The 16,801-nt window shown below is 36.8% G+C and overlaps 1 protein-coding gene across 1 annotated transcript in view; it reads left to right on the top strand.

The window, feature by feature from the left end:
* The window catches only part of MALRD1 (MAM and LDL receptor class A domain containing 1), a 648,353-nt gene that overhangs the window by 137,933 nt on the left and 493,619 nt on the right, over nucleotides 1–16,801 (top strand). Inside the window, exons 16-19 of the mRNA XM_070600827.1 lie at nucleotides 7,972–8,124; nucleotides 8,548–8,653; nucleotides 9,113–9,480; nucleotides 12,852–13,264. Coding sequence (XP_070456928.1) covers nucleotides 7,972–8,124; nucleotides 8,548–8,653; nucleotides 9,113–9,480; nucleotides 12,852–13,264 — 1,040 coding nt within the window. The remainder of the gene's footprint in view (nucleotides 1–7,971; nucleotides 8,125–8,547; nucleotides 8,654–9,112; nucleotides 9,481–12,851; nucleotides 13,265–16,801) is intronic.

Below are 16,801 nucleotides of genomic sequence, written 5' to 3'. Positions count from 1 at the left end.
TTTGATTTTGCCATCTGGCCTCTTGGTTCCACCCTTTGAATCATTCTTTCTTTTTCATGAAAGATAGTATGTGTTCTTAGCAATGACTGGAACGCCTCCAATTCTAAAATCTGGATGTCTAATCACCACTTTCTTTTTTTCTAGCTCTCTTCCTCTAATTCCACAGTTCCTACAATATATCAGTGCTACCAGTACCTACAATCTGTTGATCAAACCAAGACTCCAATATCCATCATCCCTTCATGTACTCATTTCCTTTCTTATGTGGTTTAAGTTCCATAGTCAAATATTGTAATGACTACCTTACACCGACCTTCGATTACCTTGCTGTCTTTTGATACGTCATAGTCACTAAAGCATAAACTGATTAAATGTGGCTCTCAACCCATGCAGAGCCAGACTCTGCATAGCCAAAAGTGGCTGGAGAAGAAAACTAAACAGTGTCACTTGTTCTCGCTTTAAATTGATGATCACTGCCCCAGATGGATTCTTGTTCTGCCCAGTAATCACATTATATTTTTCCACTCTGTTCCCTCACCCACTCTCCTCAATGAATAACATATTTTTCTCCTGTCTTCTCCAACATCTATCTTCTGCTTCCCTGACCCTATCCTCAGCCGATGATAATAGAAACAACCAGGAAAGGACTTTCATAAGCTCTACCACCCCTTCTACTCACCTGTAAACTGTATCTTTTCTCCTTTACCCTGAGTAAAGTGTTACGCACCTCACAATGGTCAACTCTTTCTCTCCTAAGTAGAACCCATCCTTGTTTGCCTGCTCCACAACTTTGACCCAGAAATTTTCCCCCTCTACCAGTTCTATCAGTATCAAAACCTGTTTTTATTTCTCACATCCTTAAGCAAATTTTCTCCTGATCCCAGTTCTCCCTCAGCTATCAGACTGTTTTTCTTCTTTCCTTTACAAAGCATACTTCTCAAAAGAATTAACTATTTTCACTGTCTTGAACGTTCTCTTCTGAATTTCTTTTTAACCAACTTCAATCAAGGCGTTGCTAAAACTGTCTCATCAAATTCACCAATGATCTTGATCCCATGGTCTATTCTCAATCTTCACCTGACCTATCAGGAGCATTGACACAGGTGGTATTACTCTCCTCCTTAAAACACTTACTTGACTTGGCTTCCGTGACACCAGGAACCACTCTTTTGACTTTTCTCCTATTTTCATGCCTTATTCTTGTCCCTCTGGTTATTTTCTGATTTATATCTCCAGTCTGGACTTTTCACCTAAACTCGAAACTGATATATTCAGTTCTCTACTTGACATGATCACTAGAATACCTAAAAGGAATATCAAATATAACATATCCAAAAATTAGGTCCTGTTCCCCCAGCCCCCAAAACCTCTTTATTCATAGTCTTCTTCATTTCATAAATGGTACCTCTATTGTTTCAAATGCTCAGGTCAAAGACTTTGAAATTGTATTGATTCATCTCTTTTTCTCACACTCCATATCTGATGTCAGTTAATCCTATCGTGTCTACCTTCAAAATAGATCTAGAATGGCTCATCCTTATCTTCAATGCTACAGCCGTGGCCCAGACCATTAGCATTTCTTGTCTGGATTTTTGGGTATAATCCTGCTTCATTTCTTGCCGGCCCCATCCCACTTCCATCTTTTCTCAGTACAACAACCACAGCAATCTAGTTAAGTAAGATTTTGTCACTCCTCTGCTTAAAATGTCCCAATTACTTCCAATCTCACTCAAAATTAAAGCCAAAAAATTTAAGTAATTTCTTTATTACTGTCCGTCACTCACTCTGCTGAAGATATCCTGGCCTCTGATATTTCTGGAACATGAGAGGCATGCTCTTGCCTCAAGGCTCTTGCCCTTGCTATTCCCTGTGTGTTGAATATTCTTTACCTACATAGCCACATGCCTTGCTTCCTCACCCATCTCCTTCAGGAGCTACCTAATTGCCAACTTTTCTGTGAAGCCCTTCTTGATCACCTTCTATAAATTTTCAACCCTTCTCTATAACACTATTTCCTTCCTTATTTTATTTTTGGCCCTATTATCATTACATGTGTTATATATCTTACTTATTTATCTTGTTTTTTTCACTATCTCCCCTAATGTCCATACCCCCCTCACTCCCGTTATTCAAACTCCGAGAGGACAGAAATACTTTTTTTTCTGTTTTCTTCTTCCCTTATTTCACTGTTGTGTTCTTAGACCCTGTACCTGTGCCAAACATGCAGCATGTACTCAATAAATGTTTGTGAAATGAATGAATGAATGAGTACATGGTAGTTATTACTTTAGCATGATCGCATATTTGCTTCTAATTTCCCATACCACATTAGATTCTAAGCTCCTTAGTGGTGGGCACTATACATATAATATTTAATGTAGAGTGTGTCAGGAACTGTGAAGAGTCTGAGACTTTACCCTACTTGTAAGCTAACAAGTTAGCCTGAATAATTTCATGGATGTTGACAGAAGAGGTGAGACTCATAGGTCAGAGACAAAGGACCTTGTTACTAATGGCATAACAAACAGCATGAGCATCATATTTACCTTGGTTCCTCTTACCCCCTGAGTCCCAGGGCAACATAGAGGGGCCCAGGTGGATATACATATGAAATGGATTTGCATCACAGCTATGAAAGCCTGAGCTTATGGAACCCAAATATTTTATAACGACTTTCAAACAAACTTGTCTGACCTTTGCGTTAAAGGGAGACATCTTTATTATATTGTGTAGGATAATAACTTGCCCTGTGTTGTAGACTGAGTCAATATCTCTATTTTTTATGGCTGTTTGCTGTTTAAACATCCTTGAAAGGATGGTCTGAAACAAAGGAATGATTAATGACTCAGCTTATAAGACATTGCAGAAGCGTGAGATACCCATGGAGAATAGACTCCCGACAGTGTCTTCATTGGTCATATCACTGGAGACCCCTACACCCATACATAAAATAGTGTAATTAATCATTCTTATTTCAAATGCAATAATTTTGAATGCCAAATGTTATTTAGTTGTTTATGCATTGGTATTCCTTTACAGATTTAATTATTTCTGTTTATTTATGTAGACATCTTTTTTATTTCATGGTACTTTTGAAAATACTCCCTTGTTTTATGTATTATGTTTTAAATAACTAATGAATATTAATTATTGATGAAGTCTAGAGTTCAATTACTTCAACCTTATCATGACTCCAAACATAATAACCATTTGAATGCATGGAAAAGCCTGAAACTCAAAGAAATACTATAGTAGAGAACATGTTCTACAACAGGATACATAGTATTAATGCATTTGTAGTTTGTAATAACCTCTACTTACTCAAATAAAGTACAATCTCAATGAAATTAAGCCAACATGTGAGAATACTCAATTAACTTTTGTCATCTTCATGCAACTTTCAGGAGGGTAATGAAATCTGGAGGAAAAAAAAGCTTAAAAGAAACAAGGCAAATCAATCTAGTGGACGTATAGTTAGTATTATTATATAGTTTAAAATCCACTTCCAGAGAATGTCTTGGGATCATGCATGTTTAGATATTGTATGATCTTGCATCAAAAACACATAGCACACGGGCCGGCCTGGTGCTGCAGCTGTTGGGTTCACATGCTTCATTTCAGTGGCCCAGGGTTTGCTGGTTTGGATCCCGGGTGCAGACCTATGCACTGCTTGTCAAGCCATGCTGTGGCAGGCATCCCATATATAAAATAAAGGAAGATACACACGGATGTTAGCTGAGGGCCAGGCTTCCTCAGCAAAAAGAGGAGGATTGGCTGCAGACGTTAGCTCAGTAATCTTCCACAAAAAAGCCCCAAACACCTAGCACAGTGCCTGGCACATAATTATTGTTCAAAAATTGTTAGCTATCATTTTTATTACTTTTTCGACTACTAGAAACAGTATAATGTTTTAAGAGCACAGGCATTGACATCAGGTTTAAGTTGAAATTTGTCAATAATAATGAGCACTGAGAAATTATATTACTCCTCTTTCAACTTCATATTTCTCTTTCTAAAATGGGGATGATAATATTTTCTGTATTTCGTGAGGATCAAATAGATGACATTTGTATTGAGTGGGTGTCTTCCACACTGCGTTCACATCTTTGTGGTTCAGATCTTTCTGTAAACCACAGTGGTGGCCCTCAGCAGAGCACTAGGTTTCTAACTTTTTATAATTACTACTTATATGTTCAGCCATTTCTTTTTCTCCCTCAACCAGTGCATCTTTTATCTATGTGGCTAAAACCAGAGGGAGTTTGAAATTCAGCTATATGATGTGTCAGGACATATTTCCTCCTATAAATTTTGTTTTTGCTTTTTTCTTTATAGCACTTACATTAATTAATTATTAAGACTTTTTTTCTTCAGAGCACTTTTAGGTTCACAGAAAAATTGAGGGAAAGATGCGGATTTTTCCAGTATACCCCCACCCCCACACATCCATACTCTCCTCTGTTACCAACATCCCCCACCAGAGTAAGACACCTGTTACAGTTGATGAACCTACACTGATGCATCATAATTCCCCAAGGTCCATGCGTAATTTACATTAGGGTTCATGCTTGGTGTTGTATATTCTATGAGTTTCGACAAATGTATAATGGCATCTATCTATCACGGTATCATACAGAGTATTTTCATCATCATAAAATCCTCTGTGCTCCACTTCTTCATCCCTCTTCCCACCCCCAACCTCTGATGACCACTGATCTTTTTATTGTCTTCATGGTTTTGCTTTTTCCAGAGTGTCATACAGTTGGAATCATATAGTATGTAACCTTTGCAAATTGACTTCTTTCACTTAGTAATATGCCTTGAAGCTTCCTCCATGTCTTTTCATGGCTTGATAGCTCACCTCTTTTAGCACTAAATAATATTCCACCATCTTGATGTAGCACAGTTTATTTATCCATTCATCTACTGAAGGACATCTTTGTCGTTTCCAAGTTTGGACAGTTATGAGTAAAGCTGCTGGAAACATCTGGGTGCAGGTTTTGGTGTGCACCTAAGTTTTCAACTCTTTTGGGTAAATATCAAGGAGCACCCTCCTATAAATTTTCAAATCTTTGTGTGGGACCCGCATTATCAGCCCAGAGTTCCCCTGTGCACACTTCATGTTTATTCCTAACATGTGAACCTCTGTAGTGACCATCCCAAGCCATCAAGACAGTGAATCTGAAATGAGACAGAGTCTGAGTCTGGACTTTCGTTTCCCCTCACAAAGTTCCTTGGCTCCTACATAAATTCATCTTCTTTTGCCTCAGTGAAAAGCTTTAAAAATGACAGTGATAGTGTAGGGTGATGGATCAATTTGTCAGTCCACCAAATATCCCCTAAGACCCTTTCCCTAGGGGCAGCTACTGTAATTATATTTACATAACTAATACAGGCCATAAGGGTAACTTTACACAAAATAATTAAAAGCCGCTGGAGAGCCATTAGCTTTTCTACCCATGGCCATGAATAGACAAGCATAATTTTTAGAAATTCTATGTCAACATGCATCCTGTTATGAATGTAACAGCCCCAGCACAAAGCTTGGTACACAATAAACCCTGAGTAAATGGTAACTGCAACTGTTATTGCAAATTATGTTGATTTTCATGATGATCGTAATCGAGAAAGTTGATAATCATGCTCCAGAAACAGTGAAAAATCCTTGAACCTCAATTATTAAAACATACCCAGGATATTGTATTTCTAAGTCAGAAAAAGAAATACATAGTTTTTGAAAACTGTTCTAATGAGGTATATATTTGATTAATGGCTAACCAGAAGATTAATTTCATCTGATTATTACATCTCTCTGATCAGTTGAGGTGAGGTTTTAAATGTGTATAGAAATCTAGATATATATGAACAAAGTATGCTAGAAAGGCATATTTGAATTTTAACAGCATAATCATTTGTTACAAATCACTCTCTTTTAAAGGTCTTATGTAAGAGAACTACAAAATTGCTGCCATGGTTTCTTAAATTTTACTACCATTTGAGTACTCATTTCTTTCCATAGCTCCATCTCCCTTAATAGCGGCTGATAAGGTTCCCACTCCGGTAGCTATGTGGGATAGATACTATAGAGTAGCAATAACTTGTTTGCTTTTTATATTTGCATTACAAGAACTCCTAGATTCTTTTCTTTGGATCATCTGAAATAAGAATCAAAAGGATTTGCTTTCCTAGGGATTGAAATGGCATCTACACACTTTGAAATCCCTGAAATCTATGTATATTTATGAGTTATTTGTACATTATGTGTTTGTAAATCGAGAAGACCTTTAAAAATACAAAGAATTAAGTATTCTTAGCATTTATCCCTAGCTTGTCATAATTATCAGTATTATTTTTCACTTTAGCATAGCATTTGATTTTGCTTCACACAGATTTCTAAACTTTACTTGAGAAATCTTTATTCTAGGTATAGTAGTACTTGCTTAATTTTGCTGATTTCTCATTGTCTCTCTATACTAAAATATAATTATCCCTTGCTTGTTAAAGTTGATGCAACATTTTGAAAGTATTGATTTTTAAATGTCTTCATATGTTCTCATTGACTTTTGATAAAATTTGAAAGTACTCTCTTGGCCGTATTTTGGGCCAGGAAACCTGACAGAAAGCAAATATCTTTTTGAAATCAGATATTTTATAGAAAGTTTAAAAACACTGGAAGTGTTTATAATATTACTACTCACCTCGTATTCCTCTCCATGTAAAAGTAGCGTATTCAAAATTGAAAATGATTTATCTTTAGGTTAAAACGACTCTATAATTTTAAATTTTAATCTTGTTGAGTAATTTAATTTGTACATTTTTCCCCATATTTATTGCTTATTTCCTAAGTTCTTGTACAAGGGAATGGCGTCTTTGCGATTCCTTACTATATCCTTGGATAAAAATAACCAATGGCGGAGGATCCCAGTGTAATAATCATCAATGATTTTTGCAAAACTGATTTTGATTGGGATTTGTAGCAACAGTTGAAAGTCCACACTAACCAAATGCAGATGATGTTTATTTGGTTTATCCTTTTTCCAATCTAATGATAATTAACAGTTATTGTCAACAGTTGCAAAAAGAATATTAAACTAGGAATTAGAACATTTGGATTTTAATGTCTCTGAAACTTCCTCACTATATGACCTTGGTTAAGTTAATAATTTCCCTAAGCCTTCCTTTCTTCCCCTGTAAAGAAACAACTGTAATAATACCTTCTCCATAGGGCTATTATGAAAACTAGATCTATCTAAAGCATTCAGAACAGAGTCTGTTTCGTAAGGTATTCACTAAATATTAGCCATAATTTGACACTAGCACTGTAACTTGCCATTCTTTCCCTTTCTCTTCTTCCTCTTTTCTTCTCATCTTCTTCCAGAATGTCTTTGTGGAAGTTAACTATTTCTCTGCATATTTACTTGAAAAGTGGGTCAAAGTATTCTGCCCCACACAAATTAGGTGATACATACAATGCTTTGGGAAATATTAAGCTCTACAAAAATCAGAGGTGAACATTATATTAAATATAGTGGATCTGGGTTTTTCAATATTAAATTTTTTAGAAGTAGCTACTGTTCATGATTTAGTGTAAAATAGTCAGTAGGAACAGTTATGCTTTGCAGATGCTGTAACAGCAAAGAGGAACTAACAGGAGTATCAGAATAAAGGAGGCAGACCTTGGCAGTTCTATGAGCAATATGGCTGCATGATGCTGTATCTTAGAATATTTGGAAAAAAATTGAATTTCTTAAATTGATAATTCTTCCCTTTTTCAATCAATTTCCAGTATGAACAGCACAACTCTGGGTTTTTGTTTGTTTGGTTTTTTGGTCAGATAGAATCCTTTTTTCCACAAATGTGTCTTTTAATGTACTTAGAGAAGCATAACAAGGTGATTTCTTTTGAGCGCCGCCCTTTTAAAAGTATGTGCACACTTTGGAGAGCCAACCTAAGAGTCAGATTTTTGTTTTTCAGTTTCCAAATGTGACTTTGAAGCAAATAGCTGTGGTTGGTTTGAAGCAGTTAGTGGTGACGACTTTGACTGGACGTGGAGCTCTAGAAGTAACCTTCCTGCTGAGTTTGAGCAGCAGGCCCCACCTCAGGATCACACCCACAACACAGCTCAAGGTAGGAAACAAGCAGAGACTCTCTGTAGCTACTTAAATTTACCTTTGGTCGGGTCTGAGAAGAGAAAAAGAAGCAGTTACGGTTCTATGTGACTACAACAAATGGTAGCACGCTTGAATATTGTCAATTATACTTACGTTGGCAACATGGAACGGCTCATTTATGGGTGGTGGTATGGAGTACAGATATATTTTTGGTTGAATTAAGTGGAAATTACCTTTTTTGGCATCATTTTGAACTAGATGTAGATAATAGTTTAATATTTATAGGAGCAAATTTGGCTAACGATCATTTTTATTGATTTTTAATTGTTGTAGAGTCTTACTTTTAGTTGGACATGGAACTCAGTGCACGGTTAAGAGAGAGAAGTCTCGCTTTAGAATCCAGTAGGTTAACTTATGATTTGTTTTTCTATTCCAATAGGGCATTTTATGTTCATTCTGAAGAAAAGCAGCAGCTTGTCACAAATTGCTAAACTCCAGAGCCCAACTTTCAGCCAGACAGGTCCTGGATGCACCTTTTCCTTCTGGTAAATATTAAAAACAAAGGTCAACTACGCCAGCAGCCTGTGGGTTGCAGGCATATTCCTGCATTTATTAGACATTATGATTTGTCCCTGGTTTTACTTTAAAAATGGCTATTGCATTAGATTACACAATTAGCATTTTCCTAAGGAGCACATTGTTGGTATTGATTGTGTTCTTTCTTAAGATGAAAGGAACTCTTTCCCGCCAACAGTGGATTAACACTGCCTACTCTGTTCTGGGCTGAACTCCTTGGGAAAGGTTCCTAGGGTCCTGAGAACCAGAGTATGCACCTCAGCAGATAAGCTCTTGCAAACGGGCAGCCACAATTCCTGCAAGAAATAAAGGTGCCCATTATGATAGCTAATTATTAATTGATGGTTGACCAAGTGGAAGCATCTAAAAGTTAAATATTTAGTCTGTCCCATAAATCATTTCCATATCTTATGTTTGCTCTTTTCCAGGTTCTATAACTATGGCCTGTCAGTGGGAGCAGCTGAGCTACTGCTACACATGGAAAATTCCAATGAATCCACAGTACTCTGGAGAGTATTATATAACCAGGGAAACCAATGGTCACAGGCAACCATTCAGCTTGGGCGCCTTACTGAGCCCTTCCATTTTTCACTAAGTAAAGTCAGTCTTGGCATTTATGGTGGGGTCTCAGCTATTGATGATATCACATTTGAAAACTGTACTCTTCCCCTCCCTGTGGAGAGCTGCGAGGGGCCAGATCATTTCTGGTGTCCACACACCAAGGCTTGCATAGAAAAGCTTCAGTTATGTGATCTGCTGGATGACTGTGGGGATCGTGCTGATGAGGTTGACTGTGGTAAGTCATGTTTTTTCGTCCTTCTTACTTATTTTGGTAGGGGTGATCTTGGTTAGTTCACCATTTATAGCCAATCAAGCCAAAGACATTAAGCATTGTTCCAAAGTTGATGAATGTTATGTGTGATTAATTAATTAATTAATTAGGCAAGCCATCAGTATTTATGAACTAGATTATGTAGGTTTATGAACTAGATCACTAGAGATACAAGGATGAACACAACTGCACAGAGTCCTGACCTCATGGAGCTTATGGTCTAAATGAGGAGATAGATATTATTCAAGTATTTAAAAAATAAATATAAAATGGAGAACAGGAGTTACAAATAGACGTGTTGTGATAATAATGGCATTGGATTTTCTGGAGGTGATGACTTAGCTGGGATCTGAAAAAGAATAAGTCAAAGCATATATGTAAAAGCCCTGATATTTGACTCCATCGCAGATGGAAGACAGCCAGTGTGGCTGGAGCAAGGAGATGAAGGAGAAATGGGGTGCTACAAGGGAGAAGATGTAGGGGAGGCCAGATTTGCAGATCTTTGTAGTCCATATTAAGGAAGTTTTTCTTCACTTGAAGATTTTTAAGAAAGAAGGTAATATAATAAAATTAGCATGTTTAAAAATGTCACTGTGAATGTGGTGTAAGGAACGGATTGGAGGAGAGTGGATTTGGGATTTCCATTAGGAGGCCATTGCAGTAGTCCACAGGAAAAGGGTTGGCAGCCTGTGTTACAGTGATGATGATGGAAGGACTAAAGTTTGAGGAAATATTTAGGAGGGGCCTTTGATGATGTTTTGGCTGTGGGGAGCAGAGAGTAAGGTGTCAAAGATACGTCCTGAGTTTCTGGTTTAAATTACCAAAAATGATGATTGCATGTGTCTTGCAATTTAATAAACCTGGCTCAAGATACTGCTTAACGCCTTTGCTCCTGAAAATGAACCAGAACCTAACAGTTATTTGGTTTTTTTTAATGACAAAAACCAGTCAGAAAAACAATTGCATCTTTCCTTGTCCATAAATAGCAAGAGTTCTTAAAATTCAAACTATGTGCCTACTAAATTGGGAGGCTAATTATAACCAAAGAAAGCCACAAAATGCTTGGTACATCATAGGAAACATTACATTAAGAAATTTCCATATAAATCATTGTAGAGAGTTTTGCATATATGTGATCTTTGATATAGTCAGGCATATTGAAGTCAGAATTACCATGCATCTCATTACACAAGTAATACCTCAAGTGGATATAAATAAAATTGATGAATTCCACAATGGCTATTGTAAGAAGTGTTACTTGTCCTAAAGATAATTTATTTTTGTACATTTAGAAAGCATTTTCATCTTTTTCAAGCTTTCCAAATCCCACTCCTTAAAAAATGATCTGTGGCTAAAAATAAGCAAATCATTCTTTGAACTTCTCAGTATTAACTTAGAACGTAATGGGCAATATAACTGTAATATCAAAATACTTTTTGTGACTAAATATTAATGAAAGGAAATAGTAGTGGCATTAGACTGTCAGTTTCTCTCACAGTTTTCCATCTAGACATATTACTTTATTGCAAGAATGCATTAAACATCCAGAAGTCTATGCTATATTCCTAAAGTGTGTTTAAGAACATGGTCTGTTATTAAAGGGCAAAGTTGCTTGTATTCTCTTTTGAAGTAAAGGTTGAACACGCAGTCAGTATGAAGACAGGCAATATAAGAATCTGCTGGCTTTACTGCCAGGTTTGTGTCAGAAAACGCAGGAGCTTGACATTCTCCTTCTGCTCCACAGCCAAAGACTGACACCTGGAGAGTGCACTGTGGGTCCCCAGTTCACGTCGCGGCTGGGCTTGATTAGTCACAAGTGAGGAAATATCAAATGAAAACTCATCTCCCATTTGACATTTACTCACTTGATTCCCTTCGTTAGGTCTGAGCTCCGGTTCTATGGTTTTCAGAGACGGATGATCTGTGCTTGCCTGGCTGCATTTATTCACATGTGCTGTTATTTATTGTTTCAGAGTATTTGTTCATCTTGGCACCAAGTGCAGTTACTAAGATGAATAGTTAAAGGACAGCTGACATTTATTTTTTAAAAATATTAACTTATGTAAATGAAGCTAAAATATGGGAGTACTCGTTAATTCTAAATCCTGTCCCTTTTGTCCAAATAATGTCAAATGTACATCCTATCCCATTTATTCTAAGCAAATACTTGGTGTCGATAAAATCCCCACATCTTGAAAAATGAATGTGTTCCTATATAATTAGGTAGAGTCTTCAATTGATAAGGAACTAGTCAATTTTTTATAAGTGCTTTGAATTCTTCTAGTGTCTGGAGAGAGTTAGAAATTTAAAAGCTCTGGCTTAAAGGAGCTACAACCCGGTGAGAAGAACAGACGTCCACTGAGGAGACACAGCTAAGAACTGGCAAGGCACACGACAGAGGTGAAGAAAAGGACTCATTGGGAAGACGGTGCATGCTGGGCGAAGGATAGTTGGGCATCAACAAGAAGTTATTTTAATTTGAGAAAAGTGGAGCTTCAGAGATAGAGTTTTGATTTAAGTTTAGATTAAATCAGTATATATTAAAGGATTTTGAATAAAGATGGAAAATGATAAACTGACATTGAAGGATGATCATTCTGGCACTGGTCCGGAGGGGCATTTGGAGATGGAGCAGGATGGAACCAGAGGCAAGAACTTTTCAGAGTGAGGTCTGGAAAACACCTGCATCAGAATCGTCTTGGGTATTTGTTAAAAACACTGATTCCTGAGCCTGACCCCATATCTAACAAACTAGTATTTGTGCAGGCTTCACCTTGGTGTAAGCAATTTTACCATGCAGCCCAGGTGATTCTGAAAGATTGAGACCTATTAAAATATGATTGTTCTCAGTTTCACATGTTAGAATCATCAAGGGAGCTGATCAAGTATCCTGATGTTTGGCTACACTATTTGGGCCAATCAAGTTAACATCTCTGGAGATGAATTCTGGGTTTTGGTGTGTTTCGTTTTGTTTCTTAATGCTCACTGGTGATTGGAACATTTGGTTAAGGTTGAAATCCACTGAGCCAGAAGTTTGTTGCAGTGAGCCAGCCATGGGGTCATGATCATTTGCCTAAAGTTATGGTAATAGAAGCAGAGAAGGGCTGGGCATAAAAGCATTTGGGAATAATGGCCAAAGCAAGTCCACCTTCAGTCCATAAAATATTATTATTGATATATTATCTAGGATTTATTCACTCTTTTAAAAACTTTAATGTTGCATTTAAAAAATTAAAATGGTTTACCTTGACAAGAGCAAAATATCTACTGGTATTCTTAATCATAGTTATTTTTGTCTTTAATTACCTTTTACTATTATTTAATGCCAATTGCAGTACATGAACTACAATGTAACTTTGAAAATGGAGTTTGTAATTGGGAGCAAGATACAGAAGATGACTTTGATTGGACCAGGTACCAGGGTCCAACTCCAACACTTAATACAGGGCCAATGAAGGATAATACTTTGGGCACAGCTAAAGGACACTATCTCTACATAGAATCTTCGGAGCCACAGGTTTTCCAAAACAGAGCTGCTTTACTCAGCCCAATTCTTAATGCCACGAATACAGAGGGCTGCTCCTTCCGCTTGTATTACCACATGTTTGGAAAGCGCATTTATAGGCTGGCCATCTACCAGCGAATCTGGAGTAACACAAGGGGACAGCTGCTATGGGAGATATTTGGAAACCAAGGCAACAGGTGGATAAGGAAACACCTCAACATTTCCAGCAGGCAGCCTTTTCAGGTATGGATAATGGGTTTCATAATGTATATTTGAAATGCATCAGGATGTCTAAGAAATATGAAAGAATGTGATATTCTTGAATTGAAAGTAAGCGGAATTTGATCAAAGTTACTTGACACTCATTTATCACTTAATTAAGGTTGTACCAAAGGTTGTTAAGTTGCTTTCCTCCTTGACTATCCCCAATAATATGTGATTCAAATCTCTAAAGATGGAACCATGACATTGGAAACGGCTGCAGGTCCTTCTGATTTATTCTACTAAAAAAAATCTGCAAGGAAAAAGACTTTGGCACACTCTCTGGTATTCCACAAAAGCTCAGATTCTTAAATCTGTTATTGTGAATATTTCACTTGACTTTTTCACGTTTTATGGTTAAGCAACAAAATCCAGGAAAAGTGTATGCTTTGTAGGAAAATCACACAGCTACTTTGGGGCAGAGCTAGAGTTTGAGTCTTAACCTCCTTACTCCTGGTGGAATATGCTTTATTCTGAATCTTACTATCTTCTCCTAAAAGTCAAACTTGCAAGAGCAAGTTCAAATGCTTATGTGGCTTTTACAGTTTTATAAAGGATTTTTATGTATATTATCTATTTGATTCTCTCAGCAATTCCCTGAAGTGGGTGAGTCAGAGATCCTTTGTGCCAATTTTATAGATATGGTGAAAAAAACTCAAAGAGGTTGCTGTTCATGACCAAATAGCTGGTGGGCAGCAGAACTGGGGCTTGGATGGGACCCACAGTTTCTAATTAATTCATATTCATATTCAATATATCATACAGCCTGTAACATGTAGGAGGGTTGAATATTTGTTCTTTCTCCCTTAGGTCAATTAGATCTAAATATAATACACTGGAAGAAACTTCTTATCTATCCTGACTAAACATTTTTTTGCATGTACTAAATTTGTCTCAGTTACCCAGATTTAAAGCATTGCCACTATCTAAATGTCTTGAATTAACAGTTTTGTAGCCAAGAATCCAGGCCACCTTTTGAGAGCTTCCAGCAATCATAGATGTACATTGTACGTGGCTCGGTAGAGAATACATTGGGGTTGGTGATTTGTCCAGATGGACGTAAGCTGAAAGCATGAGAGCTAATCTGCCCTCTGTAGAGTGATATCTGGCTGTTCAGCCGCAATGGTAAGATGCGTGAGATCATATGAAATGAAGTTGAATAGAGGCTTTTTGGACTTTAATTTAATAATGGTGCATCCACTTCCAATTAATTCTTAATGCCTGATCAGGCCAATTGTAATTTGGACCAAACTAGTGTTTAGTGAATAAACTGTCCTTGTGATCTTTACTCAAGAATTAGTTTGCAGGAGAAGATCACCTTGGCAGGAGAGCGGCTTCACAGTCAGATGAACGTGGAACTAACCAAGAAATCCTTTCGTTATGAATCTAAAGCATAAAAATTAAGGTTTGAAGCCCATCCTGGTTATATATGGAGTATTCTGTTTGATTTTACCTAGGGGTTCCTTTAGATTTTTTAGTTTTTAAATGAAATTCAAGCATGAAAAGATAAAATAAAGATTCTGCACGCTGCATAGATTAATCATTCAAGATAGTAAAAATTGGGTCCAATTTAAGCAACAGGATATTTTTCTTCGTTGAATAATGGGTGTACATAGTTTCTGTTCTACTGAGCAAGAGCAGCAATAACAACCAACATTTTAATTAACTGTGGTATTTTAGGTGAAATTACCTAGTATCATGCCCAGCAGATGACAGGTACTCATTAAATGTTTGTTTAAAAGAAAAATTCAAAGATCTTTCAGGATTATTCATTTCCAATGAAATACATAGGATAGGACTAGATTGTATGTGCAAGTATAGGAACTGTTTGGCTTATTAATGTCACTTGAAATAATCAGTCACCGCTCTTATGTGTGGCAATGTCAGTAAAGGTTCAGCAAATCATTACACCTAAAACTTCAGGTTAACCTCCAACTGATTTTTATTGGGAGCTTTATTGAGGTATAATTGACATATAATAAACAACATATTGAAAGTTTTGAAACCATTACCGCAATCAAGATAATTAAAAAACATGTGTACTTCTAAAAGTTTCATCATGTCCCTTTGGAATACCTCCCTCTGGACCCTCACTCGCATCTCTTAACAACCACTGAACTGCTGTCAGTGTACACTAATTTATACTTCCCAGACTTTTACATAAATGAAACTGTATAGTATGCACTTTTTTCTGTCTTCTTTCATTCAGCATAAATGAATCTCAAAATAATTATGCTGAATTATATTGTATATGTTATTCCATTATATGATATAGCAGTTTATCCATTTACCTATTGATCAATATTTGGGTTGCTTGTAGTTTTAGCTGCTATAAATAAGTCTGTTGTGAATATTTCTGTATAAATATTTATATGATCATTTGCTTTTATTTCTTTTGGGTAGATACTCAGGGGCGAATGGCTGGATCATAATGGTAGAAGTATGTGTAACTTTTTAAGCGACTCTTAAATTGTTTTTGAAGTTTATCATCTTTTATTTCCATTGGCAGAATGTGAGAGTTCTAGTTCCTCCACATCCTAGCCAGTACTCGTTATCATCAGTCTTCTTAATTTTACCACTCCGAGTATACAGTGGTACTTCATTGTGGTGTTAATTTGCATTGCCTCAGCATTAATTATGCTGAACATATTTTCATCTGCTTATCTGCCAAATGAATGTCTGATTTGAAATGTCTGTTCAAATCTTTTGTCCAATTTTTAAATTGTGGTTTTTGTTTTCTTACTATTGAGTTTTGAACTTTCTAATATTTTCTGGATGCAGGCCTTTTGATCAGCTGTATGAATTACAAACATTTTCTCCCACTCTGCAGTTTGCCTTTTCATTCTTTTAATAGATTCTTTTGAAGAGCAGATTCTTTTTAACTTTGATGAAGTCCAACTTATCAATATATTATTTTATAGATCATGCTTCTGTGTTGTATATAAGAAAGCTTTGACCAACTCAAAGTCCTCAGGTTTCCACCCCTCCCTCTCCCCTCCTTTGGGGGTTTTGATTACGTTAAATTAAGCAGCTTGAAGTTTTTTCACAGCTTACTGTTGCTCTTTTCAGTTTTTTTTCTAATTCTCATTTCCCTCTGTGTTTTATTTTGGATAGTATCTATCATTATTTCTTTAATGCCTAACCCATTAATCCCCTCCAGTGTATTTATCATCTCCTAAATTGTGAATTTTATCTCTAAAGTATGACTTGGACCTTTATTTTATCTCCTATATCTCTGTTTGAGGACCTCCAGAATACGGTTTTAATAACTGTTTTAGATTTTCCGGGTGACGTCAATAAGATGTCAGAATGGGAGATCCCCTGCATATCCCCTCTCAGTAAAAATAATTTGAGGGCCTGGCCCGGTGGCGCAGCGGTTAAGTCCGCATGTTCTGCTTCTTGACGGCCCGGGGTTCACGGGATTGAATCCTGGATGTGGACGTGGCACTGCTTGGCACACCATGCTGTGATAGGCGTCCCACATATAAAGTAGAGGAAGGTGGGCACGGATGTTAGCTC

The sequence above is a fragment of the Equus przewalskii genome, chromosome 30 (genome assembly GCF_037783145.1).
Source record: "Equus przewalskii isolate Varuska chromosome 30, EquPr2, whole genome shotgun sequence".
Lineage (NCBI taxonomy): Eukaryota > Metazoa > Chordata > Mammalia > Perissodactyla > Equidae > Equus > Equus przewalskii.
Note: the sequence above shows the minus strand (reverse complement) of the source record. Positions and strands in the feature narration are given on the sequence as shown.